Here is a 14775-nt window from a genome sequence, read left to right as displayed (position 1 = left end):
GAAGGGCACAGAAAGTTGTTTTATTTAATAAATATTCTTTTTCTCAGAACCACCCCTCCTTGCCTCGAGTCCTCTTGCCTCCCCCTCGCACTTCGTTCCGTTCCCCTCGACGAGGCGTCGTCTACGTGTGCGGGTGCAGGAGGGGGACTGCGGAGAAGGCCGCAGCCCCTCCGCAGCCAGCACTTCCGCCAGAAGCCCCTCCGCGGGGCAGGGGCCGTGGCCTCTGGCGGAAGCTGAAATGCTCACACAGGAAAGCGGGGCCCTGGGTCCCCCAGGCCGAGGCCTCCCCGTCAGCCCTGTTGCCGCACGCCTGGCTACCACACGCCGCCAGAGCTCCAGCAGCTCCTTTCTACCCGTGCAGTAGCAGCACCCGTTAGAAAACTCGAGACTCAGATCACGCCTGGCGGAGTCTTCTACGGAGGAAACATCTTTGGTCAGCTTGGTGCTTGCAGGACGCTGGCACCCCAGGGCCTGGGGCCTGCCCACAAAGGCAGAAGCTGCTTCTGGAGTCAAAGTGGAAAATCTCACCGGCGCGGCCACACGGGCTAGAGCGCAGGCTTCCACCTGCCCACTGGCACACAAAGAAGCCATTTCCGTTTCTCAGGAGGCCAGGCGGCCTGGCATCACCAGTTGGCAGCTGCTAACTGAGCGGGGGCCCACCGTTGAGGAAGTAGGTCATCATCTCGCCTTTGCCCTTGACCTTGACCACACCCCTGCACTCCAGCTGGTACGTATTGGCAGCCAACACCTGGTACATGTCCGTGGTGACCTGAGGAGGCAATGGAGAGGTTCAGATCCCTGAACTGCCTGTCGTCATCCACGATGACAGGTGCACCCGTAGCAATCTCACGCTGCTGCCATCGATCCTGAGCATGTGACCAGCGTGCTCACCCAAGTCTCACTCCACGGCAGCTAGATTAAATGGGATAAGCAGCGGCCCTCAAACTCGGAGGGAAGTCCTATGATCTCAGGCTCACAAAACCCGAGTCCCTTCCCTAGGGTTTCACAGCTAACCAATGGCAGAGCCTGCATCCAGGCCTGTGTCCTACTGCCCATCTGCTTCAGCTTTTGGAACAAAGAGGGGGACTGAGCAGTGGCCTCGGTAGTCACCGCACTACTGCTGGGTGAAGGAGAAAGCAGCTATGCAAGCGCGAATCTCACTAGGGGAGCTCCCTGAGCACATCCCACAGTACCGCTGAGGCTCCTGGCCCTTCCTGGCTGTCAGGCCGGGGGAGAAGGGCCCGGGAATCTCTGGGTGGGCTACTGGAAGGTGACCCTGCTGCGGTACCATGCGTATTCCAAGAATGGGAAAGCCCTCTGCAAAGCTGAGGTGCCAGGCCACTGTGTGGTTGCACAGAGTCCTTCACTTGGCTGTGGGTGGGGTCAGAAGCTCTGCAAACTCTCCCCATCTCCCATCGTGTCCCTTCTCCCCTTGACACGGGGATGCAGGTGGGAGAAAGCAGTTTGCTCAGGTCACTCCGACAGCACCTACATGCCAGCCAGGCGGGGCTGATCTGGCCAGAGCTATGCTTGGGCCGACTCTTTGTTCAGGGGTCCCACGGGAGACGGAATCTAAGGGACATTTGAGCAGCATCAGTGTGAGCAAAGAAAGGGCCATGCAAGAGAGCACAGTTCAAACGTGGGGACACTGAGGCCAGGGAAGCTCAGTGACCTGCCCACAGCCTTGTGGGGCATGGGGGGCTGGAGGGTACAGGAAGGGAGCCCAGTCCAGGGCCTCAATCTTGTCAGACTGGAGCAGAGGGAATCAAGGAAGGCCTGGGACTCACAAATGCCAGCTTGCAAAGGATAGAGAAGAGAAAAAAAATCTCTGGGCCTCTGGCCAGGCCCCTTGGCTGTTGGGGGCACCATCCCAGGGACCAGTGGCCTTGCCTGGTTCCCCTGAAATAGGCCCTGAGTGCTGTGGGCTCCATGCAGCAGGACCTGTCCCCCCCCCCCCCTTCCCCCTTCCGTATAATCTTTGTGTCCCGCTGCGTATGCGGGTTGGGTCCTTAGCACTCCGGCTTAGCCGGGACCCCTCAATTCCTTCTGCGGCCAGTAGAGGGCTCAGCGGGCTGGAGCTCTGTCCAAGGTGCTGAGGGCTGGAAACACACTTGGGGTTCCAGGGACCTGCCGGCGGCCTGCCCCCAAGACCGTGCGGCACAGCCTGAGGCCCGCCAGGTGGGCCCCAGCCCTCACCTGGATGCGGTCTGGCACGCCGGTGCTGTCCATGCGGCTGGCCACGTTCACCGTATTGCCCCAGATGTCGTACTGAGGCTTGCGAGCCCCGATCACCCCGGCCACCACGGGGCCGATGTTGAGCCCTGCAGGGGACAGAAGTCGGCACGTTCTCTTCGGGGCTCAGACCAGCGCTCGCCCCCACTCTCATCCCTCCCTCGATGCCCAGCGGGTTCTGCTTGGCCTGAAGACAGGCTTGGCCCCGCAGCTCCCGCCCCGCCAAGCCAGACCACAGAGGCCTGTTCACGCAGCACCGCTCCCGTACGTGTGCCACCCAGGTGGCCGCCCCTGCCAGTGCATCAGCAGGACCACCCTCTTCGAGCACCCAGGGACGTGCCACATCATCCGGTCGCCTTTCCATAATCCTCCTTCTCAGGGGCATTTCAGTTTTCACTGCCACTTCAGGCTCCGCGTACCAGAGCCCCCCTTCTCTTCCTCCTCACCTCTGCTGCTGCTTTCGGGGGCACTACCATGGTGGCTCCTCCTAACCCACGGTCTCTTCCGTGTCCAAGTGGGCCTCCCCCGGGCGTCTGAGCTAGGACGGGCCGGGATGTCGCCAGGGCCCAGCTCCAGAAGCAAGGCTGCTGCCCTCCATGTGGGCTCCCTGCCTCACTCCTGGCACTTTTGCTCTAATCTCCCCGACGTCCTCCCAGTCTTGCCCACACCAACCCCGATCACCCTGCCACTCAGCATCCGCTGTGCTGGTTCCCCCACCTCAAGCGTCCTCCCTCCTCCCCAGGCAAGAACCTTCCCCAGCACACCTGGCTTAGCTGATGTGGTCTAGACAGTTCCTGCCACGTCTCCAAGCCCCTGGGCTCTCTCCCCTCTTGCCCCAGAAACTCTCACCCGGGGCTGCATCAAGCCTCACCGTTGCATGAGAGGGAGGACCACAAACATAGACCCTTCCCTCCACAGCCCTCCTCCTCGGTCCTGCCAGGCCACATGCGGCTTTTTACCCCACCTGCTGCCCCCAGGCTGGACTGGCCGGAAGCCAAGCTCACCGATCTTCATCTGAAAGTTGTTGAAGGAGTGCTCATTGATGTACTTCATTTGGTCCATGAGCTTCATGGCAAAGTCAGCCAGGGCTTTGATGTGGGTCTTGCCCACCTTGTCGTATGTAGAGTCATTGAGGCCTGAGGCGGCCATGTAGGTGCTGCCAATGGTCTTGATCTTCTCCAGCTGCCTGAACCGATCCTCGCTGATGATCTGGATGGAAGGAGGCCAAACCTGGGTCACCTCCAAGGCTGGGGCACTGAGGTCTGCGGGGAAGGGCAGCAGCATGGCCCCTCATAGCCCCTCGGTTCGCACAGGGGGCCCGTCTCCACGCTAACGTGTGAGCCTGACAAAGCAGACCTCCCAGGGACACGTCCTCATCTTTGTCCAGAGAGACACCCTTCCTCTACCTCCAGGCCCAGCCAGAAGCCTGCCCAGACGCACTTCAGCCAACGTGAGTTACCTGCTGCCCCAGGAGCCGCAGGGGCTGTTTCCACACAGCCTGGCCCCAGCCCCATCCTCCTCCCCAGGACCTGCAATCCCGCTGGGGTTGATCCCCTCACGCTCATCACTCAGTGAGCTCCCAGGGTCGAAATGCCCTCCTGGGCACAGCAGACCCAGTGCCGGGCACACACCGGGTACTTGCTGAGGGTGCTTGTTTGTGTTTCTGCCCTTGCCGTCAAGGACTTTGGATCATCGTCCTTCTTCCTCCCTTGGTCTAGGCCCTCCTTCCTTGGACTCTCTCGAAAGCCAGGCCCCGACCCGGCGCATGCCCAGCCCCAGGTGGCATGAGAGAAACAGCAGCGAATGGGGAGGACTGGCGGGATAGCCGGCCAGGGTCTCAGAAGCCCCCTTGGTCACCTACTGGCTGTGACCTCGGCTGAGCCGCGTCTGTGGACCTATTTTGTCCTTTGTAGGAGGCCAGGGGCCTGTCCTCGGGTGCCCTGGCGTCCCTCCCGCTCCAGGGACCCACGCACCCCCCACTCCCCAGCCGCACCTCATCAAAGTCAGCGATGATCTCATTGAGCAGCCGCAGGCACTCGACACCCTCATTGTTGGCCTCAAGCTCCACGTAGAACTCGGAGAAGTTGGCGATGGAGGCGAACATGACAGCCACGCACTCGCACGACTGGTAGTAGAGCTCGTCGTTGCGTCGCTCGCGGGCCAGGAAGTGGGCAGCCACGTCCTTGGGCAGGATGTTGTGCAGCAGCCGCCGGTTGTAGGCCTGCAGCTCCTCCATCTCCTCCTTCTCCTCCGTGGCCTAGGACACGGCACCGGCCGGTCGGAGGGAGGGGTGCGTAGGCCGCAGCCCCGGGCCCCCCCACTCCTCCCCGGCTCCTCCCCGCCGTCCCCACCTCCCGCTCTCCGCGAGGAGCAGCGACAGCAGAAAAGCGACACGCGTGTTCGCACCCACTGGGCCTGCCCGCCCCTCAGAACACGACACGCGGGAGGGTGCTGGACCCAGGGCCTGGAGGAGAGGCCGAGCGCAGCCTGTCTGCGCAGAGCTGGGCCGACAGGGCGGCTACGGGGCTGGTCCCAGACCGCACCTCCAGTGGCCCTCTGGCGACCAAGCGCTCCCCCGCTGTCCCTTTCCCTCTTCCTATCAGGGAGCACCGTTTGAGGAGGGTCCCTCCTGCAGACCGACCCACGGGAAGATGACCCAAAGCCCTGCCGCTCCCCCCGGTTCCCCCAAGGGCAGGCGTGCCCCAGGGCCAGGAGGTGCAGATGCCCCAAAGGGCCACCTGGGGTGGGATGGGGACGTCACCACTGATTTTGGTTCTCCCCCACTTTCTTGGGTCTGGGAAATCAGGCTTTGTGGTCACTCACCCTCCAGGTTAAAGGGACAGTGCAGAGCTCTGGAATCAAGTGGCCAAGAGTGGCTCAGGCTGAAGCGCAGAGGTGCAGGAGCCACCTGACCAGAGTTCATGGGACACAGGAGGTACAGAGGGCAGTCTGCTGGCTTCCTCCCCCTTGAGGGCAAGCCAAGTGGCCCCTTTAATGGAGAGTGACCATGTTGGCAAACAGGCGGGTAAGGACCACTGCGGGGCCACTGCAAAGGTCTCGCCAGCCCTCTTGGACCCGCCCTAACTCAACGTGGAAGCCTATCTGTCCGGCTGCAACAAGGACCTCCACCAGGGCCAGGGCTACTTCCCGGCTCTCCAGGTGGGTGGCAGCTGCTTTAGGGAAACTGCCAGCACCCTCGCCGGAGGCCACGGGACCTGGGTCTAGCAGGAGCAGACAAAGGTCAGGGACCCCAAGGCTCAGAGGCCCAGCCTAGCCTTGCACCTGAGCTGACGGCACCACAGTCTATCGCTCCTACGGTCACTGGAAACATGGCTTCGAGAATGGGGGTCGCACCTACGGAAGTTCCTGGGCCCTGGGACGCCAGGTGGGCCCAGCAGGCATGTGCTATCTTCCAACCCACGTGACCTCTGCTCCCGTGAGGCTCCCTCGGGCCACCCCCTCTTCATCACCTGGGGCCACCGCCCCTAGCTCTAAGATGGTCCATGGCCTGGGACCCAGAAGCCCGCCAGCTCCTCTGATCAGCCCAGCAGGTGGCCGTGGAGGCTGGGGCTGGGACAGTGGGAGCAGGGCTACTGCTGGGAACACAGGCCAAGACCTGCCCAGAACTCTGAGCACGCTGCCCTGAGACATGACGCTGGGCCGCTCCCCACGCAGCCAGCTGCTTCTAGGACTGGGCTCGGGCCGGGCAGGAGGGTCCAGGGGTCCAAAGCCCCCTGCTGATCCTAATGAGGTCACTGCCCTGGGGGACGGACAAGAGTCGGCTCTCGCGACAGCGGAGACCCAGCTGTCTGGCCAGGAGCAGGCCCGATCCTGCCTCAGGCCTCCCCCCGTCCCTGTCGGTAAGTCACACACCCACTAGGGCCAGCGACCCACACGGGCTGCTGGGTTGACTGGGGTGGGGTGGGGGGCAACGGATTATCACTCACCCATCCCAAGGGCCTGTGTTCAGGTTTTTGCTTACTGATACATATTTGATGTTGTTCCCCCTCCCAAAAGCCCTGGAGGATGGGACAGGGAGGGACAGGTAAGCATCATGAGCCCGCGGCTGGGGCTCAGGGGAGAGAGGCCGACACACCTGGCAGGTAGGGACGTGCTCACCGTCCCACCCTCCCACCTGTGTGCAGGGGCCTCTGTTGCCTGGGCACTGGGTGGGGGTGGTGAGGGAGCCCCCGGCTGTTCTGCTCAGCCCCGGCCGGCAGCCTCTCACTGACCCTGTGCATTCAGGGGCTGGACAGAGACCTGGCGTGGGGGGGGACAGGTCCCCAAGACAGGCTGAGTGGCAGCCTCACCCTTCCCTTGCTTCTGCCCGTTTCTCGAGGTCTCTGCAACACAACTTAGTTGCCCATCAGCAACCGTCTTGGGGGCCAGGGACTCCCTGGGGCTCCCGTGGGAGGTGGGGGTGTGTGTGGGGGGTGTGCACACGTGCGCGTGAAGTGGGGGGACGTCAGCCCCGGGTCCCACGGAGCCTGGTCAGCACTTAGGAGAGAGCTGGAGCCGCGGGGGAGCCTCCCCAAAGGAGAGGGCGTGAGAGAGCCAAGAGGAGGCAGGGAGGCGGCAATGGGAGCTCAGGAGGTGGGCCTCTCGGCCCCCCCCCCCGGCATTCCGGCGCACAGAGCTTCCTCGAGCCCCCGAGGGGGACCGCAGTGGACAGCGGGGCAGCTGGATGCCCCCACCCGTAACCGAACTCGGGGCCTCCCGCGCCAGCCTGAAGACTTGAATCTCAGCGTTAACAGGCAGCTGAGGATGGAGGCGGCCCGCGTGGGTTGCGGGTGAGCTGGAGGCCGAGGCTGCTGCCCCCAGGGGAGACGCCGTGCGTGCCCTCGGGACCTTCTGAGCCCCCGGTAGGTAACAAGCACCCCACTGCCCCTGCCCCGGCCACCTCTCCCCAGGGCCAGGGCGAACCACCGTCTGGGTTTCCATCCTCCCCTGGAAGATTCACGCCAGTTGTGGCCCCATAAGCCCCGCTCAGAGGCCTGCTGGGCCAGCTCCTGCACTGCAGCCTCGTGACACGGTGACACGGGCAGTGCGCACCCCGCCCTCCTCCCCTCCTGCGCCACACCCCGGCTCTGGATGTGCCCACTAGTGCCTGGCCAGTGTCTGCGACTTCACAGCGTGTCCCTGGGGCCCATCAAAGTCCCAGCACTGTCAGGGGGCGTTGGACTGGAATAAGCTCTGGGGTTTTGCCTCTTGGCTCCAGGGAGCAGGGAGCGGACCTGCTGGGACACGGGGCGCCGGCTGGTGGGGATGAGGCCTGAGCGGGACACCCCAGCAGTGCCTTAGTAAGGCCCAGCCAGCCCAGGGATGACCGTGCTCACGTGCTCGCGCCTCCCCAGCCCCGCCCCGGGCCACCCACCTGCAGTTTCCAGAGGAAGTCCAGGCGGGCGGTGGACTCCACTTGCTGGGCATGCAGGTACAGGGCCAGCACGAAGACGGAGATGATGATGGGCGTCACCACCTTCAGCGCCACCTTGGTCGCGTGCTCAGGGCTGCAGGGGGCGGCAGATGCCCTGGCACTGCAGGCAGGTCCGAGCGTCCTCGGGCCTTTCTCTTCCTCCCGCTACGCCCCCTCTCCTCAGCCTCCTGCTCATTCTGCCCGAGGCAGTGCCTCTCCCGGGAAGCCTTCCCGGCCCGCAGCCCCGTCGCAGCGCCCGCTCGCACCCGGTGCCCGATGCCCTCCTCTCCCCGCATCACTGGGAACCTTCCCTCTGGTCTCATCGGGGGATCGGTGAGGCCCTTGTAAAAGGCCGTGTCCATCCCAGGTCTCTCCCAATAGACACAACAGGGCCGTGGGCACAGTAACAAGGGAGCCGGGCAGTGACCCCTCTGGGCTTTGGGCAAGCCTCGTAACCTCTCTGAACCTCAGTTTCCTAATCTGCAAAAGGGGATCACAACGGCCACACTTTAAGAATTAAAGCTACTGTATACGAAACTCCTTGTATACACCCACAGCAGGAACCCCAAGACTAGCAGCTAATAATGGCTAATTCCACTCCTGTGACCGTTATTAATAACTGCTCTTCATGGGAGCTGCTGCCCCGGGACACCCGGGGGCTCGGCCGGGTAAGCAGCTGACTCTTGATTTGGGCTCAAGTCATGGTCTCAGGGTCCTGAGATGGGGCCCCGCGCCCAGCAGAGAGCTTACTCCAGGTGCTCTCTCCCCCTCCCTCTGCTCCTCCCCTCACCCCCCTACCAGTTCTCTCTAAGCGGCAATAAAAGGCCACTGTCCCAAACCCTGGTCCCGGTCCCCAGGAAAGAGCCTGGACCTTGAGGGCTGCACAGCCTCGCTGCCCAGCAGCAGCCCAGCGCCGAGCTTACCCTGCTTCTCCCGGAGGGAGGGCAGCTGGGTGAGGGGGTCCCCGCCTCCCGTTCTCCTGTGCCCCAGCGCCCACCTGCTCCTGGGGAGAGCCTGAGGCCAGACGCTTTCCGATGACGCCCGTGCAATGGCCCGCGGGCCCTGCAGGCCCAGCTGCTGAGCCTGCAGGGCATTGTGCAGCAGTGGGGACCACCCAGGGGGAGAAGGGCCTCCACCAGTTAGACCCCTTGGGACCCGCTGAGGAAGCAGCTGCTTTGCCCCCCACCCCGCCCCGCAGGCTGCTGGCCGCCAAGGCCCGGAGCGCTGATTCGGACAACTCGGGGGCACACACTCACCACTGCGAGGTCCCGTTGTTGTTGTTGAAGTCTCTGTGGACAGGAACGGGGAGGGCTGTTTGGGGCTGCCCTCTGCGTGCGCCCCCACCCGCCCAGCTCTGCTGCCCCCACTCCTGGACCCCTGCAGCACCCCCAGCACCCCTTGGGATCCACCAATACCTTCAGGACGGGAGGCTTGCAGAAAGACCAGCCCCCCCGGCCCCCGGCCACCAAGACCGCAAATCAGGGCAAGGGGGTCCCCCTTCCCTGAGACCCGGGGGCCCCCCAGCACCCCTGCCCCGGGGCAGAAGCCAGCCTGCCTCCCGCCTCAGCATCGTGCTGCCTCCGGAGGCAGCAAGACACGACCCCCGTGCTGCCCAGTGCAGTGGCCGCAGCCACGTGTGGCTCCTGAGCCTTCGCACGTGGCTGGTGCAAGTTAAAACGTCCCGTGGTGTCTAACAGATACCAGGTTTTGAAGAATCAGTGTGGGGGAAAAATGAAATGTGTTTCATTAATGATTTTATATTGACTGCAAATTAGTATTGTGAATGTGTTGGTTAAATAAAAATATTAAAAGTGCATGTTTTGCCTTTCTAATATAGCTACTAGAAAATTTTTGAATTATACGCGTGCCTCGCATTATGTATCTCCTGAGCAGCGCCCCAGAGCCAGCCAGGGCCTCCCAAACGAGAAATGACCTGGGGGGGGCGGTGCGGAGAGGCTGGCAGTGGGGGGAAGGAGCCCATCAGAGGGAGGAGGGCCTGGACTGCCTCCCCTCCTGGCCCTCCAGGCACAGCAGCCTGCACGGCCCCTGGGGCCATGGCCTCCCCGCTGTCTGCCCACAGCCCCACTCGGCCACCAGGAAGGGCGCCCTTGAGTCCTAGATCCTTCCCTACGCCTTCCTTTGCTCAGGTGACACCGTCTTCGCCAGAAAGTGGCGTTTCTGACCCTGGAGTTATCGCCTGTCTCATCCATGACTGTACCGCGCTCTCCGGCTCAGCGCTTGGGACACGTAGGCCCTCAGTGAATGCTTTTGGATGAATGGATACAAGGATGAGTGGATCTCTTCCTATAACTTGGAGAAAGCACAGTTTGCTGCATTTTTCTCAAGGGACACAGACCTGTCACTCGCATTTTTTGCACTTCCTGGTGTGTGTGTGTGTGTGTGTGTGTGTATGTGTATGTGTGTGCACGCATAGCAGGGTGACGGGAAGAGAAGGGTACTGACACTCGGCACCTTACAGATGTTTTACTACTATGGACATTATTCCTGTTTTACTGGGAGTTAGATAGCCTGGGGTACAGCCCCAAGCCTGCTGCCTGGAAGTGGGACCCAGTGGCTCACCCTCATAACCAGGAGCCTCTGAGCAGTGCACAGACTACCCAACCGTCCGTGGCAGCCCTGCCTACTTTGCTGGGCTGCTAAGAGGATGAAAAGGGACAATGTATGTCCCAGAAACCACAAAGGTTTTTTTTTCCTACTCCACAGACCTTGCTATCCAGCTCTGTTGAATCTTGACTCCTCTCTGGGCCTAAGGTGCCATAGACAGATGGAGCTAAATGAAAATAGCTCATCAGAGGCTGCCCTGAACAAATGAGGAATAATTCACTGAGGCCTGAGGGCAGGAAGGACCTAGTCACCCTGAGGCCAGCCCCCCGGCCCCGTACTGGATAAGAGATGGCGGAGAAGGCCACACTGCAGTGCTTTGCCCGGGTGGTCAGCTGGGGAGCCACAGAGCAGCCCCCTTGCAAGTCCCCCGCAGCCCAGGCTCCCAGCCACCCACTGGCCTGGCCTCCCTGCAGGGCCCCAGACCCGGTGGGGAAATCGAGGCGGGGGGGCACCTACATGGCGTTGGCGGTGACCAGCAGGTCAGCGTTGTCAAACAGCGTGACCCGGGGCACCTCGACGACGAGCACGTATATGAGCTCAATGGCCAGCATGAGCACCAGCTTCCCGATGCAGCTGATCTGCAGGAACACGGAGCAGGCCAGCAGGCTGAGCAGCACGCTGTAGGTGAAGTACTGCGGACAGAGGGCAGCGGCCTTCAGCGCCCCGGCCTGGCCTCCCCAAACCCTGGCCTCCCCGAGCCCCAGCCTCCCCCGGCCCTGGCCTCCCCCAGCCCCAGCTCCAGCCTCCCTGGCCTCCCCCGGCCCTGGCCTCCCCCAGCCCCAGCTCCAGCCTCCCTGGCCTCCCCAAGCCCCAGTCTCCCCGAGTCCCAGCCTCCCTCAGCCCCAACCCCAGCCTCCCCCAGCCCCAGCCTCAGCCTCCCCCAGCTCCAGCCTCCTGAGCCGCAGCTCCAGCCTCAGCCTCCCCCAGCTGGAGCCTCCCTGAGCCCTGGCCTCCCCCAGCTCCAGCCTCCCCCAGCTCTAGCCTCCCCCAGCCCCAACCTCAGCCTCCCCGAGCCCTAGCTCCAGCCTCCCCCCAGCTCCAGCCTCCCCAAGCCCCAGCCGAGCCGCAGGTGAGGACTGGTCTGAGGATACTCCTGCTCACGCAGACTTGGGATGTGACGTGAAGACGCCTGGGCAGCTACCGGGGCGGAGGGGGGGGGGGATGCGGCTCTGGGCAGAGCTCGCGGGCACAGGCAGGAGAGCCCGATGGTTAGAGCAGGGCTCCAGGCCAGGCAGGCTTGAGGTTTACCCTGATTTATTACGGACCGTCTGTGCGACTTGGGCCGTTGGGCCAACCTAAGCCTCCGCGTCCCCATCCGCAGAACCCCCGTGCCCCGGGCTCTGCTACGGTGGGGTGCAGCCACGGCACGGCTGGCGCCCCGAGAGCTCTGGGGACAGAGCGCCCCAGCCCCTGACCTGCAACCTTAAATCCAAAGCTCTGAAACCTGACGGCGTTTCACGGCTGATGCGGTGGCAAGGCCTCAGCTGCCCTTATTTGGTGGCAAACCTGCCCCAACTGCCATGCTGCTGCTTATCGTCTTTAACCTGCTTCTTGAGACTCCGCGTGCACTTCGCTGCCCAAACGTTACGGTCCATCATGACCAGGTGCGGCCCGGCCTACGCGCGGGTGTGAAATACCCTCTGGACGCTGAGAAGCTCCGCAATTCCCAACATACCCGACCTGGAAGGCTCGGACGGGGCATTGGGGCCCTACACGACTTGCCCCGGGGAAGTCCCTGCTGGTCGCCAAGCCTCAATCTCGGCCTCGGACAACAGGGGGCCCGCACCTCAGGCGCCAGGGGTGCCTTTTGGCTCCGTCCCGGCGTGTCAGCAGCAGCTTTGCTCCTCCTTGCACACTTGGCAGCCCTACTCCAGAGTTGGCACCGGCCTCCCCGTTGGCTTCCACTGCCTCGGGCTGGAGGCCAAACGGCGCCGGAGGACGCTCCCAGGTTGGACCCTCGGGCGCCCTAGACGTGCAGGAGCCCAGCGAGGGACCGCACAGGGCCCCGGGAAGGGGGGGCGGCCTCCCGCCGCCGGGCGGACAGGGGCAGAGGACGCGGGCAGCGCCACGCAGCTCCTGCAGCCCCAGGGTCCCAGCCCGTCCGGGGGCGGCCCTGGCTTACAGCTGCTGTCCCCAAGGGCCCTGGCGTCCGGGCGCGCCGAGGGCTCCGCAGCGGCACCCAAGCCGGTGGGACTGTGGCGGGGGGACGCCCCTCCCGAGCCAGACCCAGCAGCCACCGCTAGCGCCCCCTATCCCCCCGGCTTCTTCCTGAAGCCGCCCCCAAGGGGCGAGTCCAGGAGCAAACAGCCTCGGGCCGCGGCTCCTGCGGGCTCCGGCTCTGTGCAAGAGACAGAGGCGCGAGCGGGAAGGCTCGTCCCCGAGGTGGGCAGAGGCCCCCGCGCCGCATCTTCCTTGCCCCTCCTATGGGGCCAAGGATCGGGCTCCCTCCCAGGGGTTGGGGGAGTCAGGCCGGCACCATAACGCCCTGGGGGCCTCACTGTGGTTCTGGACCTTTCCGTGAGTCCTGGGAGCTGGGTGAAGGTTGGGGCCACCTCCCCGGGAAAGAGCAACAGCAGCCATCATCTCGCAGGTTCTGTGTGAGCACCGCGGGTGGCTGGGGCGGGGGTGGGGGGGCATATAGGGCATGGGGGTGTGGGGGCAGCTGGGGCATGGGGGCAGCTGGGGCATGGGGGCAGCTGGGGCATGGGGGATGGGGCAGCTGAGGGGTGGGGGCAGCTGGGGTGGGGGTTTGGGGGCCAGCTGGGGGATGGGGGGCAGCTGGGGCGGGGGTTTGGGGGGCAGCTGGGGCATGGGGGTGGGAGACAGCTGAGGGGTGGGGGGCAGCTGGGGCGTCGGGGGCAGCCGCACACGGAGCGGACACCTAGGCTAGAGGCCCAGCCCAGCTGCTCTACTCGCTGGAAAAGCGCTCCCCGAGGAGGAGGAGGTGGATGAAGCACCCCACAAACCATAGGCACTCAATGTATGCCGCTCCCTGAGGGTTCTTGGCCCCAGTTTTTAACCCCAATAACCCGTGGGTCCAACGAAAATGTTCCAGCCAACGATGAGGGTGACGGCAGGCCTGGCCCCCACCCCCCCCCCGGCCCACCTCTGCCTCGGAGGCAGACCTGTGCCCCGGGTTAAGACCGGATCCCAGCCCCAGACGGCCGGGGGGAAAGCCCTGGTGTGTGCCTCTTACTCACTGCAGGACCTTGGGGGCTCCCCACCCCGGGCCTCACTTTCCCCATATGGAAAGGTCTCCACTCGCCGGCGCTGCAGGGCCGCTGTGCCGTTGGGTGCCGGCACCCGGCCTGGGGACCATCCACGCGGCCGGCAGGGTGGCTCCTCCGTGGAGAAGGCGCCCGGCCCGCGGAGCGAGAGTCCGGGGGCGGGTGGGGGGTCCCCGCGTGCCCCCCGCGCCCAGTACCTCGGGGAAGTTGCAGCTGGGCCAGGGGCTGCCGCAGAAGCCCTGCTCGTCGCCCAGGCTGAGGTTGGCCGCCGACGCCGCCACGTGGCACGCGTTGACCCGGCTGGTGCTGATGTTGTGCTCGTCCGCCAGGCAGTCCAACAGGTCCTCGGAGTTACACATGAACTGGGGGCGGGAGGGGGGCTCAGCGTGGGGCCCGGCCCGGGGAGGGGGGGTGCAGCCTGACACTGTGGGGGGCGCCGAGCGGCTGGCCCTGCCCTGGGGGCTTCTCGAGTGTTCCGGGGCCCCCCAGCCCTCGGAGCCAGGAACTAAAACCTGCGTGAGGGGCCTCAGCAGCCCAGTGCGACCGCAGACCTACCATGTTGACGAAAGCCGACAGGAACACCAGGGTGATGGTGAACACCCCGACCAGGGTGCTGTTGGTCTTGGAGCGCACGATCTTCCTCGAGAGGCTCTGGAGCGGGGCCGGGAAGAGCTGCCCCAGGGCAACAGGGAGGGAGGGAGACAACAGAAGGCGGTGGCGCCTCTGCAAACTGCCCCGGAGGAGCGAGCGGCCGGCAGCTGCCCTCCCCTCCACCTCGGTCCCTGGGCCGCAACCCCCCGAGCTCCCTGAACACCCTCCACCCGGTGTGCTGCGCACCTGCCCCCAGGACGACGGCCGGGCGTGGGCCTGCTGCGGAGCTCATGGCTGGGAGAGGCAGGAGGGGAGCAGAGATGCTCTCTTGACCCCCTAGAGCAGAGGGGAAAGCTGGGGGACATGCTACCTGACTGCTGAGCTGGTCAGGACTACGGTCTGGGTGGGGGGGACAGTAGGCGGCAGCTGGGGAGGCCTCCCCAAACTTGCCCAGGGAGGCTCAGAAGGCTTCTGCGTGGGAGAGAGCGGAGTCTGGGGACTGGGAGGACCTGGGGCCTGGAGGGAGGGGACGGGCTCGAGAAAAGGGGGCAGAGGAGCTGTGAGCAGCAGGGTGGGGCCCTGCACACACGAGCTCAGTGACCCTTTCTTCAGGACTCTCGTGGATCCGTTCCTCATCTACGCCTTCCTACACTTGCTTCCACTAGACAAATTGCACGTCCACTCAAA

At 64.3% G+C, this 14775-nt stretch overlaps 1 protein-coding gene across 2 annotated transcripts in view; it reads right to left on the bottom strand.

Moving 5' to 3' along the window:
- Positions 1 to 14775, bottom strand: part of ADCY5 (adenylate cyclase 5) — a 145168-nt gene continuing 130393 nt past the window's right edge. The window contains exons 13-21 of one of the 2 annotated variants that reach the window (XM_041773154.1): positions 14053 to 14169; positions 13695 to 13859; positions 10727 to 10848; positions 8902 to 8934; positions 7607 to 7739; positions 4226 to 4489; positions 3237 to 3441; positions 2197 to 2321; positions 1 to 769 (exon numbers count right to left, since the gene is read on the bottom strand). In XM_041773154.1, coding sequence (XP_041629088.1) covers positions 641 to 769; positions 2197 to 2321; positions 3237 to 3441; positions 4226 to 4489; positions 7607 to 7739; positions 8902 to 8934; positions 10727 to 10848; positions 13695 to 13859; positions 14053 to 14169 — 1293 coding nt within the window. In that variant the 3' untranslated portion in view covers positions 1 to 640. Of the gene's footprint in view, positions 770 to 2196; positions 2322 to 3236; positions 3442 to 4225; positions 4490 to 7606; positions 7740 to 8901; positions 8935 to 10726; positions 10903 to 13694; positions 13860 to 14052; positions 14170 to 14775 lie in introns of both variants that reach the window. The other variant, XM_041773152.1, reaches the window with a different exon arrangement.

The sequence above is a fragment of the Vulpes lagopus genome, chromosome 1 (genome assembly GCF_018345385.1).
Source record: "Vulpes lagopus strain Blue_001 chromosome 1, ASM1834538v1, whole genome shotgun sequence".
NCBI lineage: Eukaryota > Metazoa > Chordata > Mammalia > Carnivora > Canidae > Vulpes > Vulpes lagopus.
Note: the sequence above shows the minus strand (reverse complement) of the source record. Positions and strands in the feature narration are given on the sequence as shown.